Source organism: Chrysochloris asiatica, unplaced genomic scaffold (assembly GCF_000296735.1).
Source record: "Chrysochloris asiatica unplaced genomic scaffold, ChrAsi1.0 scaffold00008, whole genome shotgun sequence".
NCBI classification, from domain to species: Eukaryota; Metazoa; Chordata; class Mammalia; order Afrosoricida; family Chrysochloridae; genus Chrysochloris; species Chrysochloris asiatica.
The window spans coordinates 34,558,238-34,581,329 of NW_006408526.1; the positions used below are offsets into that span (position 1 = coordinate 34,558,238).

Consider the following 23,092-nt stretch of genomic DNA (forward strand, 5'->3'; position numbering starts at 1 on the left):
TTCTTGGCACTCAGGCCTTGTGTGATGTGAGGCATTGCTACCCTACTCCCAACTACCAGTTTCCCAAGCGCTTGCCCCACGCTTGCTCTCCAGAAAGTCTTCTTGAGACCTGGTTTCTTCCTGCTCCTGAGTCCCATCTCCAACTTAGCCTTCCATTCATAGTCTGCCCTTGGCTGCTGGCCCTTGGCTGCTGACGCACAGGCTGTGGATCCATGGTGAGGCCCCTACAGCAGACGAGTGAATGTTTATAAATTGGGAAATTAGAAATGTCAGACTTGCTGGAGAAAGTGAGGGACACTCTACAGAGCTGCACCACCCATGGTGATCTGCCCAGTAGCTCTCAAGCTATTATCCTTACAGCATTCAGTCTAGACCCTATTCAAGGTACCCTTCATCCCAGGGTACCACCCCCTGGAATTCACTAGTGACTGTGACATGACTTTCAACTCCTCTGTTGTTCTGTTCCCTGTAAGTCATTGTATTCACAGGGACTCACGCACACACACACGGGTGTGCATGAATGCCCATTTGTAAAAAAAAAAAAAAAAAAAAAGCTTTTAATGAGAAAACCCCCTAAGAACAAGCTGTCAAGAATTTGTTTTTCAAAATCCAGTGATATAACTTCCAGAGGATTATCAGGGGTTGGTATAATTCTGCTCGTGTTATTCCACCTTCTGTAGCTTAGTGTGTGGTTGTGTGGTTGGTGATCAGAATTTGGCATGGGGAAAGACTCCATGCATGGAAGCATCTTTAATCAACAGCCCTTTAACCAACATTTACCAAATAGATCCTAGGTATCAGGCATTATGCTAGGTGCAATGTGGTTTTCAAAATGAGATGACACATTTCTGATCTCTAGGAACATACAGTCTCTTTGGAGAGAGACACACAGAGGTAGACTTGACAGGAATTGGAAACTGGATGAAAAAGTCCACGGAAAAATAACTAAAAGCAACTCAAGGGCTGTCATAATGCCATCTACTCTTTTTTTTTTTTAAATGTTTTATTGTGAATTATGTGATAGTTTACATGGGAGAACATTACTTTTACATTCATCCTATCGTATATCGTTTCATTGCCATGGTTACAATTCCCTCCATGCATCATCAACCAACCAAAGGGTATACCCTACAAGCCTGCCCCCCGGTCATCAGCACACAGCCCCTCTCCCTCTCTGTGTCTAAGTCCCCAACTCCTCTATCTCTTCATGTCATCGTCTCTGCCTCCATCTCAGGCATCACTGTTCTCTGGGTAGGATCCCGCTCTCTGCTTTTCTCCCTTGATGGTCCCAGGGACCTCTGCTCCTAGACTGAAAAGTTAATCACTCCCCTCCTTACTACAAAATGTCTACCTTTACATTTCCAACCCTCACAATCAGTCCTAAGAACCATTATTCACTATTGTATCACAAGAGACCTATCTGCATTTTCTTTCATCAGTCCCACCTAGACAGATTGGATACTATTCAGTGGAGATTCTACCTTCCTCCATGCCCTCTGCATCTAGGTTCCCTCTTGAAAGCTTGTAAGCCAGTCGCTTCTTGCCTTTGTAGCTCGCCCCCCGCCCCCCATTTTGGGTAGCCAATGTCCAAGTTGCCCATCCCTGTCTACTCTGTGTATGGAGGGGTTGGGAATGATCCTTGCTGTAAAGATTTGTTCCCTCTTTTGAACTACTGCATTCATAGGTCCATCTACTCTTGGAGTAATTAAAGATCCAGGTCTTGGTCTCTTACTACCCATTCAGCCCTACTAGATAGCTGTTTGCTCTGATCTTCACCCTGGCTCACCTGGTGTTGGAACAATGCGAATCCATTCCTAATGGATGCTTAGGCTTTCCCTTTTTTTCACTAAAAAAAGCCTGCTCCACTCCAGGGACCACAGCCAGCTCATTCTCATCCTTGGACTGTCATTCCAAAAAGGCAGTAGTCAGCCAGACAGTGTGACTGTCTGGGGCACAGGGAACCTGAGTGAGCCAGGTAGGCATTCTTAGTGAGCCAGGTGTGCACTTCTAGAGCAAAAACCTGATGACCTTTCATCCCTTGAAATATCTTGCTCAATTTTGGGGGTTTATAATATGTTTCCTAAAGCCTCTGGGCGGTGTAAGTATTAACACACTTGGCTGATAGCCAAAAGGTTGGCAGGTTGGGCCCTCCCAGTGATGCCTCAGACCTGGCAAAAAGTCAGCCCTGTGGAAGTCTACTACCAAAAAGTCAGCCCTGTGGAACACAGTTCTACCCTGACTTCGTGGCAACTGGTGAGTTTGCTTAGTTCCCTGAATATGCTTACAGAGTAGCATTTTGAAATTATGGTCTGTGGAACGCTACTATGAGACACTTGTGGGTTACTGGGGTGGGTAAAAATGTTCTATGAGAAGCACATTGGAAGGCACTGGGTTAAACAAAATTAAGCATGCTGCTTTACCAAAGGACTTCTTTCAACCTTTAGTATGTTAATACATTGTGCATCTCACAAAAAGGTGAGAATAATAAGTCTTCTCACCTTACCTGAACATGGAGACTCGTTTGCATAAAATTTCTGATAACACCTCATTGTTGTTGTTAGGTGCCATTGAGTCGGTACCAACTCATAGCAACTCTATGCACAATAGAACAAAATACTGCCTGGTCCTGGGCTAACGTCACAATTGTTTCCATGTTTGAACCTATTGATGCTGCCATATTGCCAATCCATCTCGCTGGGGGCCTTCTTCTTTTCCTCTGACCTTTCACCTTGCCAAGCATATCATCATCCAGTGACTGGTACCTCCTGACAATATGTCTTAAGTATGAGAGATGAAGTTTGGCTATCCTGGCCCCCAAGGAGCACTCTGTCTGCACTTCTTGCAACACAGATCTGTTTGCTCTTTTGGCAGCCCATGTCACTTGCAATATTCTCCTCCAACACCATAACTCAAATTCATCAATTCTTCTGTGGTCTTCCTTATTCACTGTCCAGCTTTCACATGCATATGAGGTTATTGAAAATACCATGGCTTGGATCATCAGGCGCACCTTAGTCCTCAAGCTGACATCTTCAACACTTTTAAAAAAAGATCCTGTGCAGTACATTTGCCTAGTGCAATACGTCGTTTGATTTCTTGACTGCTGCTTCCATGAATGTTGAGGGTTGATCCAAGACCAATGAAGTCCTTGACAACTTCAATCTTTTCTCCGTTGATAAGAATGTTGTTTATTGGTCCAGTGGTGAGGATTTTTGTTTCTTTACACTGAGATGCAATCCTTACCAAAGACTGTGCTCTTTGATCTTCATCAGTAAGTATTTTAAGTCCTCTTCACTTTGAGCAAGCAAGGTTGTACATCTGCATATTGCAAGCTGTTAATGAGTCTTCCTCCAATCCTGATGCCATGTTTTTCTTTATATAACCCAGTTTTGCAGATTATTTGCTCAGCATACAGATTGAATAAGTATGGTGGAAGAATACAACCCTGTTGCTCACCTTTCCTAATTTGAAACCATCCAGTGTTCCCATGTTCTGTTCAAACAACTGCTTCTTGGTCCATGTACAGATTCCTCACGAGCACAATTAAGTATTTCAGAATACTCATATTTCACATTGTTACTCATAGCATGTCATGATCCACACAATTGAAAGCCTTTGCATAGTCAATAAAGCACAGGTAAACATCTTTCTAGTATTCTCTGCTTTCAGCCAAGATCCATCTGACGTCAGTGATGATATCCCTCGTTCTACATCCTCTTCTGAATCCGGCTTGAACTTCTGGAAGTTCTCTGTCATTGTATGGTTGCAACCATTTCTGTATTACTGTTAGTAAAACTTTACTTGCATGGGATATCAAAGATATTGTCTGATGATTTCACATTCTATTGGGCCACCTCTCTTTGCAATGGGCAAAAATACAGATCTCTTCCAATCAGTCAGCCAGATAGTTGTCTTCCAAGTTTCTTGGCATAGATGAGTGAGTGCCTCTAGTGCCACCTCACTTAGTTGAAATATTTCAATTTGTACTCCATCAATTCCCAGTGCCTTGGTTTTTGCCAGTTCCTTAAATGCACCTTGTACTTCTTCCTTCAGGATCATTGGCTTTTGATCATATGCTTCCTCTTGAAATGGTTGAACATTGACCATTTCCTTTAGGTACAGTGACTCTGTGTATTCCTTCCATCTTCTTTTGATGTTTTCTGCATCATTCAATAATTTGCCCAGAGAATCCTTCAATATTCAAGCCGAGGCTTGAATTTTTTCCTTTAGTTCCCTCAGCTTGAGAAATGCTGAGTGTATTCTTCCCTTTTGGTTTTCTAACTCCAGATCTTTGCACATTTTATTATAATATTTGACTTTGTCTTCTCAAGCTGATCTTTGAAATGTTCTGTTCAGCTTTTGGACCTCCTCATTTCTTCCATTTGCTTTAGCGTCTCCACACTGGATAGCAAGTTCAGAGTCTCTTCTGACATTCATTTTGATCTGTTCCCTCTTTCTTGTCTTCTTAATGACTTTTTGCTCTCTTCCTGTGTGATGTGCTTGATGTCATCACACAACTCTTCTGGTCTTTTGTCTTTAGTGTCTAATGTATCAAATCTGTTCTTCTGATGATCTCTAAATTCAGGTGGGATATATTCAAGGTCATATTTTGGCTCTCGTGGATTTGTTATCTTTTTCTTCAGCTTCAATTTGAATTTGCAAGTGAGCAGTTGATGGTCTGTTCCACAATCTGCCCCTGGCCTTGTTTTCACTGATGATATGGAACTTTTCCACCATCTCTTTCCACAGATGTAGTCAATTTGATTTCTGTGCATTCCATCTGGTGAAGTCCATGCTTATAGTCATCTCTTAGCTGTTCAAGAAAGGTATTTGAAATGAACACATCATTTGTTTTGCAGAAATCTATTATGCATTCTCCAGCATCATTTCTATCACCAGGGCCATATTTTCCAACTACTGATCCTTCCTTTTTGTTTCCAACCTTTGCATTCCAATCACCAGTGATTATCAATGAATCTTGATTGCATGTTTGATCAATTTCAGATTGAAGAAGGAGGTAAAATTCTTCTATTTCCTCCTCACTGGCTTTAGTGGTTGGTGCATAAATTTGAAAAATAGTGGTATTAACTGGGCTTCCCTGTAGGCGCATGGATATTAACCTATCACAGACAGCGTTGCACCTGATGACTGATCTGGATATGTTCTTTTTGACAAGGAATGCAACACCATTCTTCTTCAATTTGTTATTCCCAGCATAGAAAACCATTGGCTGTCAGATTCAAAATGGCCAATACCAGTCCATTTCAGCTAACTAATATCTAGGATATCGATGTTTATGCGTTCCATTTCATTTTTGACAATTTCAATTTTCTGAGATTCATACTTTGGACATTTGAAGTTCCAATTGTTAATAGATGTATACAGCTGTTTCTGTTCATTTTGAGTTGTGCCCCATAAGCAAATAAAGGTCTTGAGGGCTTTACTCCATTCACGTCATCATGGTCAACTCTACTTTGAGGAGGCAGCTCTTCCCCAATCACGTTTTGAGTGGCTTCCAACCTGAGGGGCTCATTTTCCAGTACTATATCTGACAGTGTTTCTCTGCTATTCATAAGACTTTTAGTGACCAAATATTCAGAAATAGTTTGTCTCTCCTTTTTCCTCGTCTTTCTTTGACTGGAAGCTCATCTGACACCTGTCCACCTTGGGTAACCCTGCTGGCATTTAAAATACCCATGGCAAAGCTTCCAGAATCACAGCAACTCACAAGTCACCACAGTATGGCAATGACAGATGAGTGGTGGGGTAACACCTCATAGAAGACTAATTTTCTGAGAGTGTCTTGCTGTTGTTGTTAAGTGTTGTCAAGTTGGTTCCGATCCATAGTGAACATGTATAGGGTTTCCAAGAAGTGGCTGGTGAGCTTAAACTACCCACCTTGCGGTTCAAACTGACTTTGCAGTCCAGTGCATCATCCTACACCACCGCACTAGGACTCCTTAGGCTTTGGAAAATACTGGTTTAGAAGGCTTGTGTCGTTTATAAACTGCTGATGGTCAGCTATTTCCCACATTATTTTAGAAAGTCTTCAGTAGCAACAGGAGAGTCTTAAGTTTAGACATAAAGAAGACTTTCCCGACTCTAAGGTTGCTAAGGAGTAGAATCTTTGACTGCTCTGGGAAATTAAAATAAGAGAACACAGTACCCCACATTTTATGTCCTTCTACATCACTGTGGGTTAGTGTGCTGCACTGCAAAATTGGTTTGAACAGCAATGTTGGTAGTTCAAGCTCACCAGCTGCTCCTCAGAAACCTTAATACAGTGTCATTATGGGTTGGAACCGATTCGACGTACTTAACAACAACAACATACAGCCTGAGGGCCAGACATTCTCCACCCCTGTGCTATTCCTCGGAGACCGTATACAGGGTTTCTGTGAGTCGGAACCAACTTAACAGCAGTTAGCAACAACAACATACACTTTCCCGTGAGTTGTTATAAATAGAACGAGTTATCAAGGGATCTCCTGGAACCTTTTAATCTTAAGGGGCCTTTGAAAATAGGACATAATTGAGGGTTAAGAAGATAGGAATTAAAAGGCAGAGAGACAAACTGGCTGACTTAATTGAGTGTATTGTTGTTGTTAAGTACCATCAAATCAGTTCTGACCCATAGTGACTTTTTATAGGATTTCCCAAGGAGCAGCTGGTGGGGTTTGAACTGCTGATCTTGTGATTCACAGTCCAGTGCTGATCCTATAGTGCCAATCCAGTATCTGTAATTAACTCATTTACTCTTACTCTGCCCAGAACTTGCATTTGAAGGAAACATTTTTCTGATTCAAATTTCTAAGACAAGTGGAATTAAAGAAATAGAGGGCCAGAATCTTCCCAAGATCGTACAAGGAGACTTCAAAAAGTTAACGGAAAAATTGAATTAAAAAATAATGGAGACTTTTCATGAATTTTTGAAGCTCCTCCATAATGCAGTTACTACCATATACTGCTATAAACTGGAGTCCCGGTGTGGCACTGCAGGATAACACACTGGAGTGCAAAGTCGGTTTGAACCACAAGATTAGCAGTTCAAGCCCATCAGTCACTCCTCAGAAACCCTATCTAGGGTTGCTATGAGTCAGAATGTCTTGACAGCACTCAACAACAACACCGATCTACTGAACAGTATGGTGGCTCTAGAGGATCATACTGGACTGAAAACCACAAGGTCAGTGGTTTGAGTTTCCCAAGTGCTCCACCAGGAGATTGGTGAGCCTTTCTGTTTCCAAAGGGATACACAGCCTCAGAAACCCCACATAAGGTGGCTATGAGTCAGAACCGACTCAGTGACACTTAACAACAACCACCACCATATACTGAGCACTTCTCATGATCAGATAGAATGGTAAGCCTTTTTCATAGGCATCACTTGTTTCTTGGGAAATCCTATCCGGATTATTATTCCCAATTTACAAAATGAGAATTTGAAGCCCAGAGAGGTTAAGGAACTTGCCTAAGGGCACAGAGTTAGTATGGTATAGAATCTGGATTTGAACACCAAAGCCCCACTATTGCCATTGTGAATCTGTGGGCATCCAAGACATCAGGGATTCCTTGAAAGGGGTTTCCAACTGTATGAATGAGGAGATAATATAGTAGGTGATGAACTGCTCACATTTACAAGAAAATCAAAGGAAAGAAGATATTTTCCAGTAGCGTAGTGGGTACGAATCAGGCTGCTAATCTCATGGTCAGCAGTTTGAAACTACCAGCTGTTCTGCAGGAGAAAGATGAGGCTTTCTGCTCCCATAAAGATTTACAGCCTCGGAAACCCTATGTAGGTTCGCTATGAGTCAGAACCAACTTCACGGCAAATAACAACAACAACCACACCAACCATGACCCAGGCAGGCCCTTGGTTGCCTAACAGCAACCTGGCTCTGTGCCTCCGCAGGCTTGCCCTTGCCAGATGTATCTCTCCTCATTAACGATCTGCTCCCTCCTGCCTACTCATAGCCCACAGCGCATGGGCACTGCCCTGTAAGAGAAACAGAAGATAACATCAGCTGTATGAATCAACATGGCACATCCATGTTCCCCTACTGGGAATGTTGCTGTTGTTGAAAGATCCAAAATACACCTAATCCTAATCCAACTCTACTCTTGTCAAGGATTGGGGGGTTCCAAAGGAGTCTCTGTAACTCGACCCTGAAGACTGAAGTAAATATGGCCAGGTAGGGATGCTCAGACCAGCAGCCTCGGTACTAGATGAGAAAAAGGCTGCCGAGGTGGAGGGAAGGAGGTCAGGAGCTTGGAGAAGTTAAGTCTTCTTCTTCCTCTTTTGTTTTTTAAAGCACTTTTTGTATTTATTGTATTTTAGATGAAAGCTTACACAGTAAATTAGGTTTCCATTTAAATTTTTTTGTACAAACGGTTGCCTGACATTGGTTACAGTGTTTACAACGTGTCTAGCTTTCTTGTTATTTCCATTCTGTTTGTTCCATTTTCATTTCTCTTGCTTCCCTCCCCCTCCTTGCCTTCTCATCTTTGCTTTTAGGTAAAGGTTACTGTTTGGTCTCAGATAGTTCATTGTTAGAGGGAGCACATTCCTAAAGGAAAGCAATGTTTCTGCTTGGTCAGGAAGTAAGCCTAAGGCGCCTGCTATGTTATGTCAGGTTGAGTGGCTGGTGGGTCTGTCCTGAGGTCTGTAATAATGTGTGCCGTTGGGATGCACAGCCATATGCAAAGTTCTGGTAATGAGTGTGTGATGAATGCTACTTCGGTGTAAGACTGGGCTCACATTTGGAGGTCATTTTCCAGGAGCGGAGATGGGTGGGTGCAGCCTCTTACTGGTTTCCCTGCACAGTGCCTAGTGAGCACCTTGGAGTCCAGGGCCTCTGGTTCAGCTGTGCCTGAAGAAGAATCTTCTTCTTTCTGTAGGTTTTAGTTTATTGTGCTAGCACTTGGCTGCAGCATAACTTTGGATGAGGACCAGAGGTTGCTGGGAGAATTTGCTTGAGCTTCCAAATGTTACTGCCCCAGATGGGTCTTCTTGGACTGCAAGCCCTGCTCTAATCCCCCACTGTTGTTGTTGTTAAGTGCCGTCAAGTCAGTTCCACTCATAGTGGCCCTGTGTAGGGTTTCTGAGGAGCAGCTGATGGGTTTGAACTGCCTTCCTTGCGATTAGCCATCCTGTGCTTTTCCTAGAGCATCACATTGGGATGCCAATCCCTCTTAGTAATCTGAAATGATATGTATTTGTTTACTTACTGTCTGTCTCCTCCAGGAGTCTGCAAGTTCCTTGAGAGTAGGAAATGTGTCTCTCTTCATATCCATCTGGCATATGATAGGCTCTTAAATGTTTGCTAAATGAATGACAAAATAAAGGCATACCCCTACCCACAGACCTTCAGGGTGAGTTTTTTAGAAAGCAAACTTCATTTTGTCACTTCTCTGCTGACAGTGCTGTGGGGTCCTATCACCTTCAACACAGAGTGCCGGCTCCCAGCCTGGTCTCTCTAGTTTCATTTCTCACCATTCTGTCCTCTCTGACCCCATGCATTTTATGTTCTAATCCAGTGGCTTCCCAACTTTGGTGTGCATAAGACCTGTAGGGACCTGTTGAAAATGCATACTTCTGGTCCTTGTTGTTAGTTACCTACAAGTGGGGACTTACAGCAGCCATGTATGACAGAATAAAGAATTGCCCGGTACTGCATCATCGTCACACTATTGGCATGCTCAAGGCCACTGTTGCAGCCTGTGTATATTCTGACTGCCTGCCAACCTCAGGGTGTCATCATCAAGCACTGTATCAGACAGGCTATCATGGGAGCTATAGGGTTTTCGTTCTGGGCCTTATCAGAGATTCTAGAGACATTTGGGAGTAGATGGCATGCAGGAATTGTTGCTTCCCTGCCCCCCTTCCCCTCTCCAAGAAACCCAGGTGATTCAGATGGCTGGTATTCTGTAGACCACACTCTGAGGAGCAGACTTCTATCGAAGTATACCACTTACAGCTCACTGAAAGCACCATGCACTTTCTCACCTTCATGTCTTGCATACATGGCAACTACTGTTTGGAATAGCCTTTTTCCATTCATAGTTTTCACCCAGAAAACACCACTATCCTTTAGGATTAAACTCAAGCATCACGTCTTAGACACTGTCCAGTCTCCATCTTGTACATGGATCATTCTGTTTTTCTTTCTCCTCCATGGCATTATGAGCTACCAGAAAAATCATCTTTGGTGAACTCTATATCATAGTACCTAGCGGAGTGCTTGGCATAGGGTAGGCACTCAAGAAGTGTTGGAGGAGAGTGACACACCCAGCAAAGTCCATCCCCAAATTTCTTCCATTCCTAACTCTATTTTCTTGTTTCCAATTGCTGGGTCTTTTCAGGAGTTCTCCCTCCAGAGAATGGACAGCCTTGTGGATGATCGAGTCAACATCCTGGGATTTTCCATTTTCAACCAGTCCCATGCTTTCTTCCAAGAGTTTGCCCAGAGCCTCAACCAGTCATGGCAGGAGAATTGTGACCATGTGCCCTTCACTGGGCCCGCGGTAAGTGCCCACCAGAGCTCCCGCTGGTGCCCCTTCCCTTCCACACACACAGGCCAGCTGCTGAATCCCATTCTTCACTTCTGCCAGTCCCATCTCAAATAGAGATGCATCGAATTGTAGGGCAGCAAGTTTAGTTGAGGAGGCAGCAGAGGAAAGTTGTATGGAACCACCAGCTTGTCACTGGGTGTTGTTTGTGAGTCTCCAGTGACTGTTGTTGAGAACCCCCTTAATTTAGGACCCAAGAATCTTACTATTGGAAGGGACTTTTAGAAGATCTGTTCTCTCATTTTCCACATGAGGAAACTGAATTCCAGGCTGGGGATTGGAGTGGGAGGTGTCTTAATCAAGGGCAGACACCAAGGTGAAACTTGTCTTCTAGACTTGACTCCTGGGCTAGAGCTCCTTCCACTCCATTGTGCAGTAGACGCTCATCAGAGCAGTTTCCTTCATGCTCTCATCCATGTTTTTCCCCTTTGTGGTCTCTTCTGCTGTGTGCGTGATGGAAACCAACATTTCCTGGCTATTTTCCAGTGATTTTAACATTCTTACCCTGTAGAACAGGTCAAGTACAAACCATTGTACATATCTGTGCCTTTGTGTTAAAAGTCAAGTTCTCAAGTGACCCTGACAATATGACTTTCTTCTCACCAGTGCTGGGGAAATGTCAAAAAACCCCGTTCTTGGAGACGGCCTCATCTCCAGGCTCTGTCCTAGCCATGCTACATACTTGCATCATTCACTTCAACTTAAGAATCTCCCAAGGAAGCACATATAATGCTCATAATTGTTGGAGATAACTACTGTCAGTATCTCCATTTTACAGATGAGGAAACTGAGTCCCAGAGAGGTTAAAGAAATTGCCATGGACACACAGCTAGTGAGTGGAGGAATTAGGATCAGAATCTAGGCCATATGTCTTCAGAGTTACACTTTAACCACTACAACATTTTGCCACTATCTAGAAGCATCTTTCATCCTCTTGACACTTTGTACTAAAATGAAAATATTTAGCAGATATTTACTGAGTTAATGAATAAATGAGTGAATTAGGTGGAATGATGAGTTATGGATATTAAGAAAAGGAAAGGAATTGGAGTAAGGCAATAGAAATGGAATTGGGCCACCGGAATGGCTACCTTCCAGGAGTGGGAAATTCTCTATGGCTTTTAAAATAGAAATACTACCTGCCTTTGGTAAGACATGTCTAGAGATAAGGCTAGGCCTGGACACTGGCTACATTTTTGTTGTTAGGTACTGTTGAGTCGGCCCTGACTCATGGTGACATCCTGCGTCATCCTCACAGTTGTTACTATGTGTGAATCCATTGTTGCATTCACTGTGTCAGTCTATCTTATCGAGGATCTTCCTCTTTTTCGCCAACTCTCTACCTCTACTTTATCAAGCATGATATCCTTTTCCAGGGACTGGTCCTCCTGATGCCATGTCCAACGTATGTCAGACAAAGTCTTGCCATGTGTGCCTCTAAGGACCATTCTAGCTGTACTTCCTCCAAGCCAGATTTGTTTGTTCTTCTGGCAGTCCATGGTACTTTGAATATTCTTAACTAACACCATAATTCAAATCCACATAATCCATCTGCATATTGTTGTTGTTGTTAAGTGCCATCGAGTCAATTCTGACCCATAGCGACCCTGTATAGGGTTTCCAAAAAGCAGCTGGTGAGCTTGAACCACCGACCTTGCAGTTCAAACGACTGCAGTCTGATGCATTAGTCCACAGTGCCATCCCAGGGCTCCCATCTGCATATACGGGCACTCAATTAGTGCTTGGCCAATGTGTCAGTCCAGCGGCGGGCCTGTTGAAGGCAGGAGTATAGACAAAGTGACCTTTTACAGAACTCTGTACCTTTGTAATTGTGTTGTTGTTGTTGTTAAGTGCTGTTGAGTCGATTCTAACTTAGCGCGACCCTGGATAGAGCTTCTGAGGAGCCACCATCCTTGTGGTTAGCAGTCCAGTGCTTACCCTACAGCACTACACCGGGACTCCTATAATTGTGTTGTGGTTGTTGTTATTGTGAAGTGCCATCAAGTCAGTTCTGACCCATAACGACTTTGTATAGGATTTCCAAGGAGCAGCTGGTGAGCTTGAACTGCCAACCTTGAAGTTCAAATGGCTTTGCAGTCTGGCACATTAACCCACAGTGCCATACCAGGACTCCTGGTGAAAATCTTAGGAAGGAGGAAGTAGTTAAGGGGTCGGAGCTCAAACACACAGGAAGCTTTGATCAGGTGAATCGGACAAGAGAAGGGAGATTTGAGAACTGAGTTTCATGGAAAGATTATGGAGCGCATTCCAACAAGCTATTTTAGATCTGAAAGAATTCACAGGAAGGATTTGGAGACAAACATCTGAAGAGAGAGGGTCTTCACCTCCCCTCCGCTCACCACTAGATGGCTTAAGGAACAGGGAGGGGCAACCTAACCCAGTGTTGTAAGTGGGATGAGGCACATAGCTTCTGAAAGGAATACAAACCCTGTTCTCCTGGCTGAGTTTGCTGTTCTTACCGTCATCAGTATTATTCTAATGAGGTGCTGACTAAATTTAAATCCTCACAACATATACTACAAACGGAAAAAAAAAAAAAAAATCTACTCCCTCCAATCCAAACCTTACCACACATGGCAACTGGCATGATGAAAGGTCCCCATGCTACATTTCCAATTTCTCTCTGAGGGTTCCAAAACTTCCATCCATGCTGTTCATTGGCCATGAGCAGGCAGATGAAAGTACCACATGGAATTCCTCTGTATGGGTCTGGAACAAAGGTCAAGCAGTGCCTGTCACCTGACTTCAGGGACAGTGTGGACTGTGGTCACACATAGTAGAAAGAGCACTGGTCTTGGAGGCAGAAGACCTGGATCAAATACTGACCTTGCTGTTTTCTTACTGTGTGATCTTAGGTAGTTATTTAGTTCCCTGGGGCCTCAGATGTTTATCTATACAATTGGGCTACTTGAACTTGACCATCTTAGAGGATTGTTGTAAAGATAAAATATGATTCTATCCTGGTGTGGTACTATAGGATAAACACTAGACCACCAGGTCGGTTTGAACCTCAAGGTCGGCAGTTCGAACTCACCAGTATATACTCCAAAACCCTATACAGGGTCACTATGAGTCAGGACTGACTTGAAGGCACTTAACAACAACAACAATCTTCAATTCACAATTATTCATTACATAAGTTCATTTAACATCTGTATGACAGACACTGTAATAGACATTAACAAATGTATCAGGTACTTTTAGCTACAAAAATGAAGTGAGCTAAACAAGCACAGAATCTCATTAGCATACAGCAGTAAACATTTGTATAGCTTTTGCATCTGAGGGTCAGCTAAGTTGCCATTGAGTGAATCTTGACTCCCGGAAACCCCGTATGTGTCAGAGTAGAACTGTGCCCCATAGGGCTTCCAGTGGTTGAATTTTTGGAAGGGAATAAGCAGGCCTTTCTACAAAAATGCTTCTGGGTGGACTTGAACTGCCAACATTTAGGTTCAGCAGCCAAGTGCGTTAACTCTTTGTACCATCCGGGGACTCTGAGAGTGAGTTAGTTATAGACTCATTTAAGCTAATTCTGCTGAGCCACTCTGCTGATCTGGCTGCACTCACTCAACGAATGTGGGCCTGCTAGCTGATCCAGGTGGGGTCTGGCCAGCACTCTCCCCCATCTCTCCTCAGCCAGCATATTAGCCTGTCATATTCTGATACTGATGGCAGAAGGACAGCAAAGCAAATGGAAACACACCCAAGACATCTGAGTCCTAGAGTACACACATTGTTATTTCAACTTCATTTTATTGGGTAAATAAAATCACAGTAAAGTGAAGAAAAGCTGAAGTCTCTGCCTTCTTGGCGTTCTCAGTGTGGAAGCAGATAGCCTCTGGGGGCATGATTCTTGGAGACATTCCACCCCTGTGGAAGCAAAAGGGAGTTTCTGGAGAGGTCAGGGAAGCCTGCCTAGAGGAGGAGCAGCAAATATAAGACACTGAAGGGCACCAAGGAAGCACTGAGATGCCCTGAGCTGACCTGCTCGGGTAACCAGGGCAAGATGTCTTGTCATGGGAAGCAGCCCCCAGGGCAGGGAGTATAAAACCCTGCTTAGTTTTCTCTTTCCCAATCCAGTCATGGACTTCTCAAGGCCTCAGCATCCTACACTCCCCAAGAATTTTGGGGGGCATTTGGTGAGTGGGAGCATTCTCTAGAGCCTCCCTCGGTGCTAGAGATAGAGACAAGAGCAAAAATAGTCTGTGCCGCACCTGCTTGAGACTATTTCAGAGGGACAGAATGAGGAGAATAAATGTGAAGTTAGACCTGGAACTGATTACAAGAAACCTATGCTGGATTATAGAGTCTGGTTCTAGTTCAGTCAACTTTATCTTGGCCAGGTCTCTTTGGTTTCCTTGCCAATAAAATAGGAACTTGTGTTCTCTTTTGCTGTGGAGAATGGTCGGTTTGAACCTCGTTCCATTTAGTTTCACCTCGGCACAGAGTCCAAGAATGCTGTAACCCATCCCACCTTGACGTCTTTTCCTCCTCGAGACATCCTCATAACAGATAAGAGTGGTCATGCACCACCTTTTTGACAGATTAGAAAACAGAGGCACAGAAGAGCTGCGGATCTCCCAGAGGCCAGAACTCAGAGCACAACCGGAACTGGAGTCCAAACCTACCTCTCAGTCCAGGGAAGCTTCCAGCATTTGTCTCTGTGGTCTCTACAGAGTCAGGGAAGGTGTTATGTTATAGTTGTTGTCACTGCTGGAAGCCCGCAGCAGTGACAACAGCAACAAATCTCTCTCAAGACTTCTCACTTCAGCAACTGCCTTTTGAAGAGCAATGTCTCCGTCTCTTTGTGGGTTGAAACTCCCAGCACAGACACCCAGCTCTTTCATGTGCTGGGGAGCTGGAAGGTGAGAAATAATCTGCTCCAGGAAATGTGGCCTGGTTTAGTCTCCTCATCCAGTCTTTTAAAGAGGCTGCTGCGCATTAATGCCGCCTTCCTTCCTCAGTGGGGACCTCCTCTCTTTCCCTCCTTCTCTCTGTCCTCTTTGCCCTTTTCTCGTTCCCTTCCTCCTCTCCCCTTGTCTCTCCATCTCAGTCCCTTTCTCTTTTCCTTTTCTCAACTTCCCCTCACTTTTTGCTTCCCACCTCCCTCTTTTCCCCCACATCTCCTTCCTGTCTCTTTGTTTTCCTTTTTCTTTTCCTCCCAGCTGAGTATCAATATCTCTCTTCCTCACCTTTCAAGTCAGGCTTCAGTATTCAACATGGCACTTGCTAGAAAAGGGACCCAGTTGGAAGGGCACAGAGAGGGAGTGGCTGAACTGAGAAGGAGCTGCTCTCCCAGGCATCCACCCGGTGGTTGGTGGTGGACAGTAAGCAGTCACTGTATTTCTTGCCCAAGATAGACAGAAGCTGGAGTGTGGTAAACAGAGGCACATACTCACAACTTTCACACGCCGTTCCCATTCATCACACTGTAAAGAAAGAAAATTTTGGAAAATCATTAAAATTGCAGATGGTTAGATTAAGTAATTAGAATTTAGACGAAAACAGATGTTTGCAATTAAGTGTTTATTTCATTGAATAAACTCCAGATTGTAAGGACTGTTTCATGAGAGTTAATGGTTCCTGTCCTGGTATTATATTGGGAGCAGGGCAGAGTTTAAGATGACAGAGGGTCAGAGACAATTGGGTTTTCAAGAGGGATCCTGCGAAATCAGTGATGTAGTGTGCCGGGAGGAGGGGAAGGTGCAGGGGCATGAAAGTTACAGGTGTGTGTTCAGAGGATAGCCTTATTTCCTTGTCAAGGCAGGAGGAGAAACCAGCCACAACTCCCTGAGTCAGTATTGATTCATCTTAATTTATACAGAGTCTCTCATTCCCCCCGAACAATTTACAAACAGTTCAAAAGAAAATAACAGTGAAGTACCAAATGAAAATATAAAAACAAGAGAATCAAGCGTTCCTTGCCAAGCAACATTCTTGTGCCAAAAGAGAGAAGAGGATTTTAAATGAGAATTGAGCCATTTGGGGGATTTAATATTGAGAAGAGGCAGGGACCAGAGATATAGAGACAAGGCTGAGAGGCATGTGCTCACAGATGGGGAGCGGGACCACAGAGATTCAGAATGGCAAAGAGAATGGGAGGCAGAGTAAGAAATAGGAAGCAAGGGAACACCCTCCCTTGGACCCAGGAACAGAGATGTATACAGAGTGCTGTTTTGTAACAATTGCTTCTCCCCAACTGCAGTTCCAATTGCTTTCCAGAGCTAAATTAGTAAATAATAGCAGAGGGAGAAAGCAATTAGGAGAGCAAAAAAGATGTTTCAGGATGGAGATTTAAAATGAGATAGAAAAGTCAATGAGGCAAAGCGATTATAGGGTCCTCACATCATCACAGGTGAAATTGGGTGAGGGGAGGAGATTGGCAGCTGAGAGCTAGTTCTCAGAGCTGAAGGAGTCAGGGATGGGGGGCAAGTTCTCAGAGAAGTAGTTCAGGAGATCCTGCTGAAAGACCTGGGTAGATTACCAGGAGTCTGTAAAAGAAGGGTGGTTTGGTTATGCCTAGAGAGCCCTGAGGAGACCGAACTAGGGGAGAACATACTCTGAGTTATTTACTGGTCTCCACTCAGATCTCCCAGGCTGATGGCACACAAGACCATGAGGACTAGACCTGGGAAGGTGTCACCATCTTACGCTCTCTGTAGGCAAAGCATAGAAGGAAGAGAGACAGGAACCCTGGGACTTGCCTTCCAGCCACTGCCACCCCCCAGCATCCCTGTCTGGGCTTGTGATTACTAGAAACGTTCGAAGAATCTTGAGTTAGAGATTCCAAAGAACACTGTCAATAGGCACACACTGATCTCTCAGCATCTGCATCATTTGCTAATAAGAGAGCATCAGCCAAGAAAACTGCATCCCAGACGGAGTGAGAATAGTGACAGCCATGTGGCAGGAAGGAGTTTGGAATGTGGTGGGAGGAGGTGAGAAATGACATGGCGGGCTTTGTCTGGAAGTCTACTGCAGGGACAAGAGGCTCACTAGGACCAAGCGAACAGCCTCGAAAGGACAAGGGTCCTGTGAGAGGGTAGAAGGTCCAGGCCTCTGAGGGATATGGGAGGTGAGCTGGAGGGAAAATGCCCCTGGGTGGAGGGGGCATCCCTACGGTGCTCTCGGCTTCCAGTAAAAGAAATACTGTATTAAATTTGTCTTATAAAAAATGAGCTGTATCATTTCAAGTCCCAGGAAATTGAGAGAGCAGATTTGAGTGGTGTCATTGAAGACCAGGTCCCTTCTCTATCTGTTCTGTCTCCTTGGTGACAACTTCATCTGCAGTAGTTCCAGGCATCGTGTCCAGGCACAGTCAGTTCCAGAGGATAAAGGAAGATGGTCTCTCTTAGAAAAGGAGAAACTCCAGACTTCAGTTCATGTCTCAGAATTACTTAGCTTGCACTGTCCTGAATCACACATTAGTGAGGGAATGGGTTACACTTGGACCAGTCAGGTCCACTGTGAGTTGGGGTTGGATTAGCTATCCCTGAAACATATGGCTTCTTGGATGAGAGTTGGGTCCTTGGGTGGTGCAGTTAATGAACACTTAATTGGTAACCAAAAGGTTGGAGGTTCAGGCCCACTCAGAGGTACTTCAGAAGAAAAGCCTAGACATCTACTTGCAAAAGAGCAGCCATTGAAATCCCTATGGGTTCTACTCTGACATACCTGGGGTCAACATGAGTTAGAATTGGTAAGATGGCATCTGGTAACTAGCGATGAAGGAGCAAGAAGAGGAGAGTGGATGGTAGGCAGGCAACCAGTGGTGCCATTCGCTGCCCCCTCTGTCCTGCCTTTATAACCCTGTTCTGACAAAACCTCCAGGTGTCTCCTACCTGAGAAGGTTAACATGGGGGCAATCAACCAGTTGGCCAAGAGACAAACAGTGATGATCCATAAAGCAGCAGTCACCCAAAGTCTTCCCCTGCCTAGCCCTGACCTCCACCTGCTGTTGACCCTGTAACAATATCCAAAGATTGCCTCCAGTTGTCCTGTGCATCTAGGCACAAAAATAAATCAGATTTGTTAAACAATGTCAACCCCCCCACCGACTTCTTAGGGGGAAACTTGGCAGCGGAATACAAAGGCAATGCAGGAGAGAGAAAGGAACCCAACCAGAGAAAGTGGTTCAGGGGTTCCTGTTCCAGCTCTGCCACTGTCTTGCTTTGTGAACATGAACAAGCAGAGAACTCTTTGAAATACCATTTGTGCATTTGTCTAACAAGAAAATCAGATTAATTGATTTCTAGAATCACTTTCAGTTCTAACACTCTGTGATTTGGAGAATATCTGAATGGAGAGATTAACTGGGAGTCAAGGGAGAAGATTGGGGTAGAAATTCATTTCAATAAGACATTTAAAATGTGTGATCTGAAGGACAATGCCACTAAGGGCAATTAAGTCCCCTTCAGGTAGAACCCCCTTTTGTCTAAGCTAGGAAAAGAAAGTCTGCAGCATTCATAATTTCCATATGCCCTTTTGGCAAAGAAATATGAGAGGCCCATTATTAAAGGATATTCATGTGCTCAGGGGGAAAAGAATTATGCACGAAGGATGACACTGAGGAACATCAAGTGCCAAACAGGTGAGCCTTCCCTCAAATGAAAAGGGAGCGAAGTGGCAAAGGGGAAGGGTGGAGGAATGGAGAGGAGAGAGAGAGAGATGATGGATGAAGATAGTCAGCATAACTCTGCAGGAAAACACAAAGGTGTGCCCTGATCCAAGCTGGACTTTAGGCATCCTTACCTACTTGGTCTATGGGCACAACAGTGGCTTTGGAACCATGGGATAAAAAGTAGAGGTTTTGAAGCTGGGAGGGCAGGAGACTCAATGGAGGCCTTGAGGGGCACAATGGCTTCTGCCTGGTTGAATGTGTCTGCTGAGGTGGGGAAGTGTTGAGGTCTATAATACCTGTCAGATTTCAGGACTGAGTAAATGTAAGAAGAAAGGAATGAAAAAGGAAGTGAACTGGAACAAAGGGGCAGGAGAGGGGACAAAAGGAGGAAGAAAAAAGAAAGGCAGAGAGAAAGGAAGAAAGGTCAGCAGTTTGAAACTACCAGCTGTTCTGCGGGAGAAAGATAAGGCTTTCTGCTCCTGTAAAGATTTACAGCCTCGGAAACCCTGTGCAGGGTCGCTATGGGTCGGAACCGACTCGACGGCACATAGCAACAACAGACTTGCAGGTTACAGTCCGGTGAGGCAGGCATTATTATTTCTCTTTTACCAATAAGGAAACTGTTGCTTACTCAGAGAGATTAAGTAACACCCAGAGACATTCAGCACTAAATGAGGGACTAGGATCTGAAGTCTGGGTTTCATTCTCTTAGTTCCAGACTCTTTACCGTCTTAAGTTGAAGAGCTCAAACAAATCCAGAAGGTCACAAAATGGCTTTGGATAGACTGACTCGTGCTCCTCCCCGCCCCCAGATAACCTCGTGGAAGAATGCTTTGCCAGCCCTCAAAAGGGTATCTTTGGTTGGAAGAATAGGCTTGGAAGAGACAGAATTGAGTTGTCAGTAGAGGCAGTCACGCTTCAGTGAAGGATTTGCTTTATAATGAGGTAGTGTACAGACTTCCATTTCCTCAAAAACACTTTCAAGGAAACCTCCGCCCGCCTTCCTGAGCTCCTGTTGAGTGTCTACCTTACAGTCATTCACATTTAGTAGGTTTTGTCGCCCGCACACTATAGTGTTATCTCTTCATTAGATTGCACATTTCTTCAGGACAGAGGGATTCCATTTTTCTACTCCTATTCTCACTACCATCCACTTGATTCCAACTCACACTGTTGTTCATTGGTGCATCAAATCAGTTCCAACTCATAGTGATCCTATGCACAACAGAATGAAACACTGTCTGGCCCTGTGCTATCTCACAATTGTTACATTTGAGCCCATTGCTTCTTCCACTCATAAGTGAGACCCCATCTCATAAGGGGTCTTTTTCTTTTGCCCTGACCCTCCGTTTTACCAAGCATGATGTCCGTCTCCAGGGACTGATCCCTCCTGATAATATGTCCAAAGTATGAGAGACAAAGTCTTGCCATCCTGGCTTTTAAGGAGTAGTCTAGCTGCACTTCTTCTAAGACAGATCTGTTTGTTCTTGTAGCAATCCATAATACTTTTAATATACTTCTCCAACACAATAATGCAAATGCATCAATTCTTTTATAGTCTTCAATAGTCATCGTCCAGCTTTCAAATGCATGAGGTGATTGAAATACCATGACTTGGGTCAGCCACACCTTAGTCTTTAAACTGGTATCATTGCTCTGGAACACTTTAAACAGGTCTTGTGCAGCAGATTTGCTTAATGCAGTACATCATTTAATTTCTTGTCTGCTCCTTCCATGAGTGTTGGTTGCAAGTTCAAGGAAAATGAAGTCTTTGACAACTTCTATCATTTCTCTGTTTTTCATAATGTTATTTATTGACCCAGTGGTGAGGATTTTTGTTTGTTTGCTTGTTTTTTAAATTGAGATGCAACCAATACTAAAGGCATTACTTTTGATCTTCATCAGTAAGTATTTTGGAATCCTGGTGTGGTGCTGCAGAATAATGCAAGATCGATTTGAACTACAAGGTTGGCAGTTCAAACTTACTAGCCGTTCCTTGGAAACCCTTTCCATGGTCACTGTGAGTGACTCAGCAGCATTTAACAATAACAACAAGTAAGTAATTTAAGTCTCCTTTGCTTCCAGCAAGCCAAGTTCTATGATCCGTATATGATAGGTTGTTAATGAGTCTTCCTTTAATCCTGATGCCATTTTCTTCTTCATATAGTCCAACTCCTCAAATTAGTTATGTATCATACAGACTGAATAAGTATGGTGAAAGGATACAACTCTGGAACACACCTTTCTTGACTTTAAACTATTCAGTGTCCCCTTGTTCTGTTTTAACAGCTGCCTATCTGGAGCTCTGGTAGCGTAGTGGTTATGAAATCGGGCTGTGAACTGCAAGGTCAACAATTCGAAACTACCAGCTGTTCCGTGGGAGAAAGATAAGGCTTTCTGCTCCTGTAAAGATTTACAGCCTTGGAATCCCTGTATAGGGTCGCTATGAGTTGGAACCGACTCCATGGCACATAACAACAACAACAATTGGTCTATGTACAGGTTCCTCATGAGCAAATTAAATGTTCTGGAATGCCCATTCTTTGCAATGTTATCCATAGTTCATCATGATCTACAAAGTCGAAAACCTTTGCATAGTCAATAAAGTACAAGTAAACAGCCTTCTGGTTGTTGTTATTTATGTGACCTCGAGTTATAAGTTTCGACTCATAGCAACCCTATGCACAACAGAACAAAACACTGCTTAGTCCTGTACCAACCTCACAATCATTGCTAAGCTTCAGCCCATTGTTGCTGTGCCAGTCCGTCTCGTTGGGGGTCTAGCTCTTTTTTTCTGACTCTTCACTTTACCAAATATGATATACTTCTCCAGGGACTGGTCCCTCTTGATAATATGTCCGAAGTTATGAAAGACCAAGTCTGACCATCATGGCATCCAAGAAGCATTCTGGCTGTACTTCTTCCATTGCAGATCTGTTTGTTCTTTTGGCAGTACATGGTACTTTTAATATTCTTCTCAAACACCATAACTCAAATGCATCAATTTTTTCTACAGTCTTACTGATTCATTTACCTACTTTCATATGCATATGAGGTTATTGAAAATACCATGGCTTGGATCAGCTGCACCTTAGTCCTCAAACTGATGTCTTTGCTATTGAACACTCTAAAGAGGTCTTGTGTAGCAGATTTACCCAATACAATACATCGTTTGATTTCTTGACTCTTTAGAATGGGCACAAATACGGAACTCTTCCTGTCAGTTGGCCAGGTGTCTTCCACAATTCTTGGATTAGATAAGTGAGTGCCTCCAGTGCTGCTTCACTTTGTTGAAAGATTTCAAGTTGGATACCATCAATTCCTGGAGGCTTGTTCTTCACCAATGGCTTCAATGCACCTTGGAGTTCTCCCTTCAGTATCATTGGCTCTTGATCATATATGCTACCTCTTAAAGTGGTTGATCATCGACCATTTCTTTTTGTCATGTGGATTCCTTCCATTTTCTTTTGATGCTTTCTGTACCATTCAATATTTTGCCCATAGAATCCTTTATATTGCAAATTGTGGCTGAAATTTTTTCTTTATTTTGTTATAATATTTGAGTTTGTCAACTTTAGCTGTTGTTTGAAATTTTCTATTCAGTTTTTTTACCTCCTCATCTCTTCCATTTGCTTTAGCATATCTGTGCTGGAAAGCAAGTCTCTTCAGGCATCCATTTTGGGTTTTTCCTTTGTCCTTGTCTACTTAATGATCTTTTTCTTTCTTCCTGTATGATGTACTTGATGTCTTCACACATTGGTCTTTAGTGCCCAATGCATCATATCTGTTCTTCAAATGATCTCTAAATTCAGGTGGGATATGTTCAAGGTCATATTTTGGCTCTCGTGGACTTGTTTTAATTTACTTCAGCTTCAGCCTGAA

The 23,092-nt window shown here is 43.6% G+C and overlaps 1 protein-coding gene across 1 annotated transcript in view; it reads left to right on the forward strand.

Moving 5' to 3' along the window:
- The window catches only part of GRIK4 (glutamate receptor, ionotropic, kainate 4), a 499,211-nt gene that overhangs the window by 313,828 nt on the left and 162,291 nt on the right, over positions 1-23,092 (forward strand). The window contains exon 8 of the mRNA XM_006833921.1: positions 10,363-10,524. Within this exon, the coding sequence (XP_006833984.1) occupies positions 10,363-10,524 (162 nt within the window). The remainder of the gene's footprint in view (positions 1-10,362; positions 10,525-23,092) is intronic.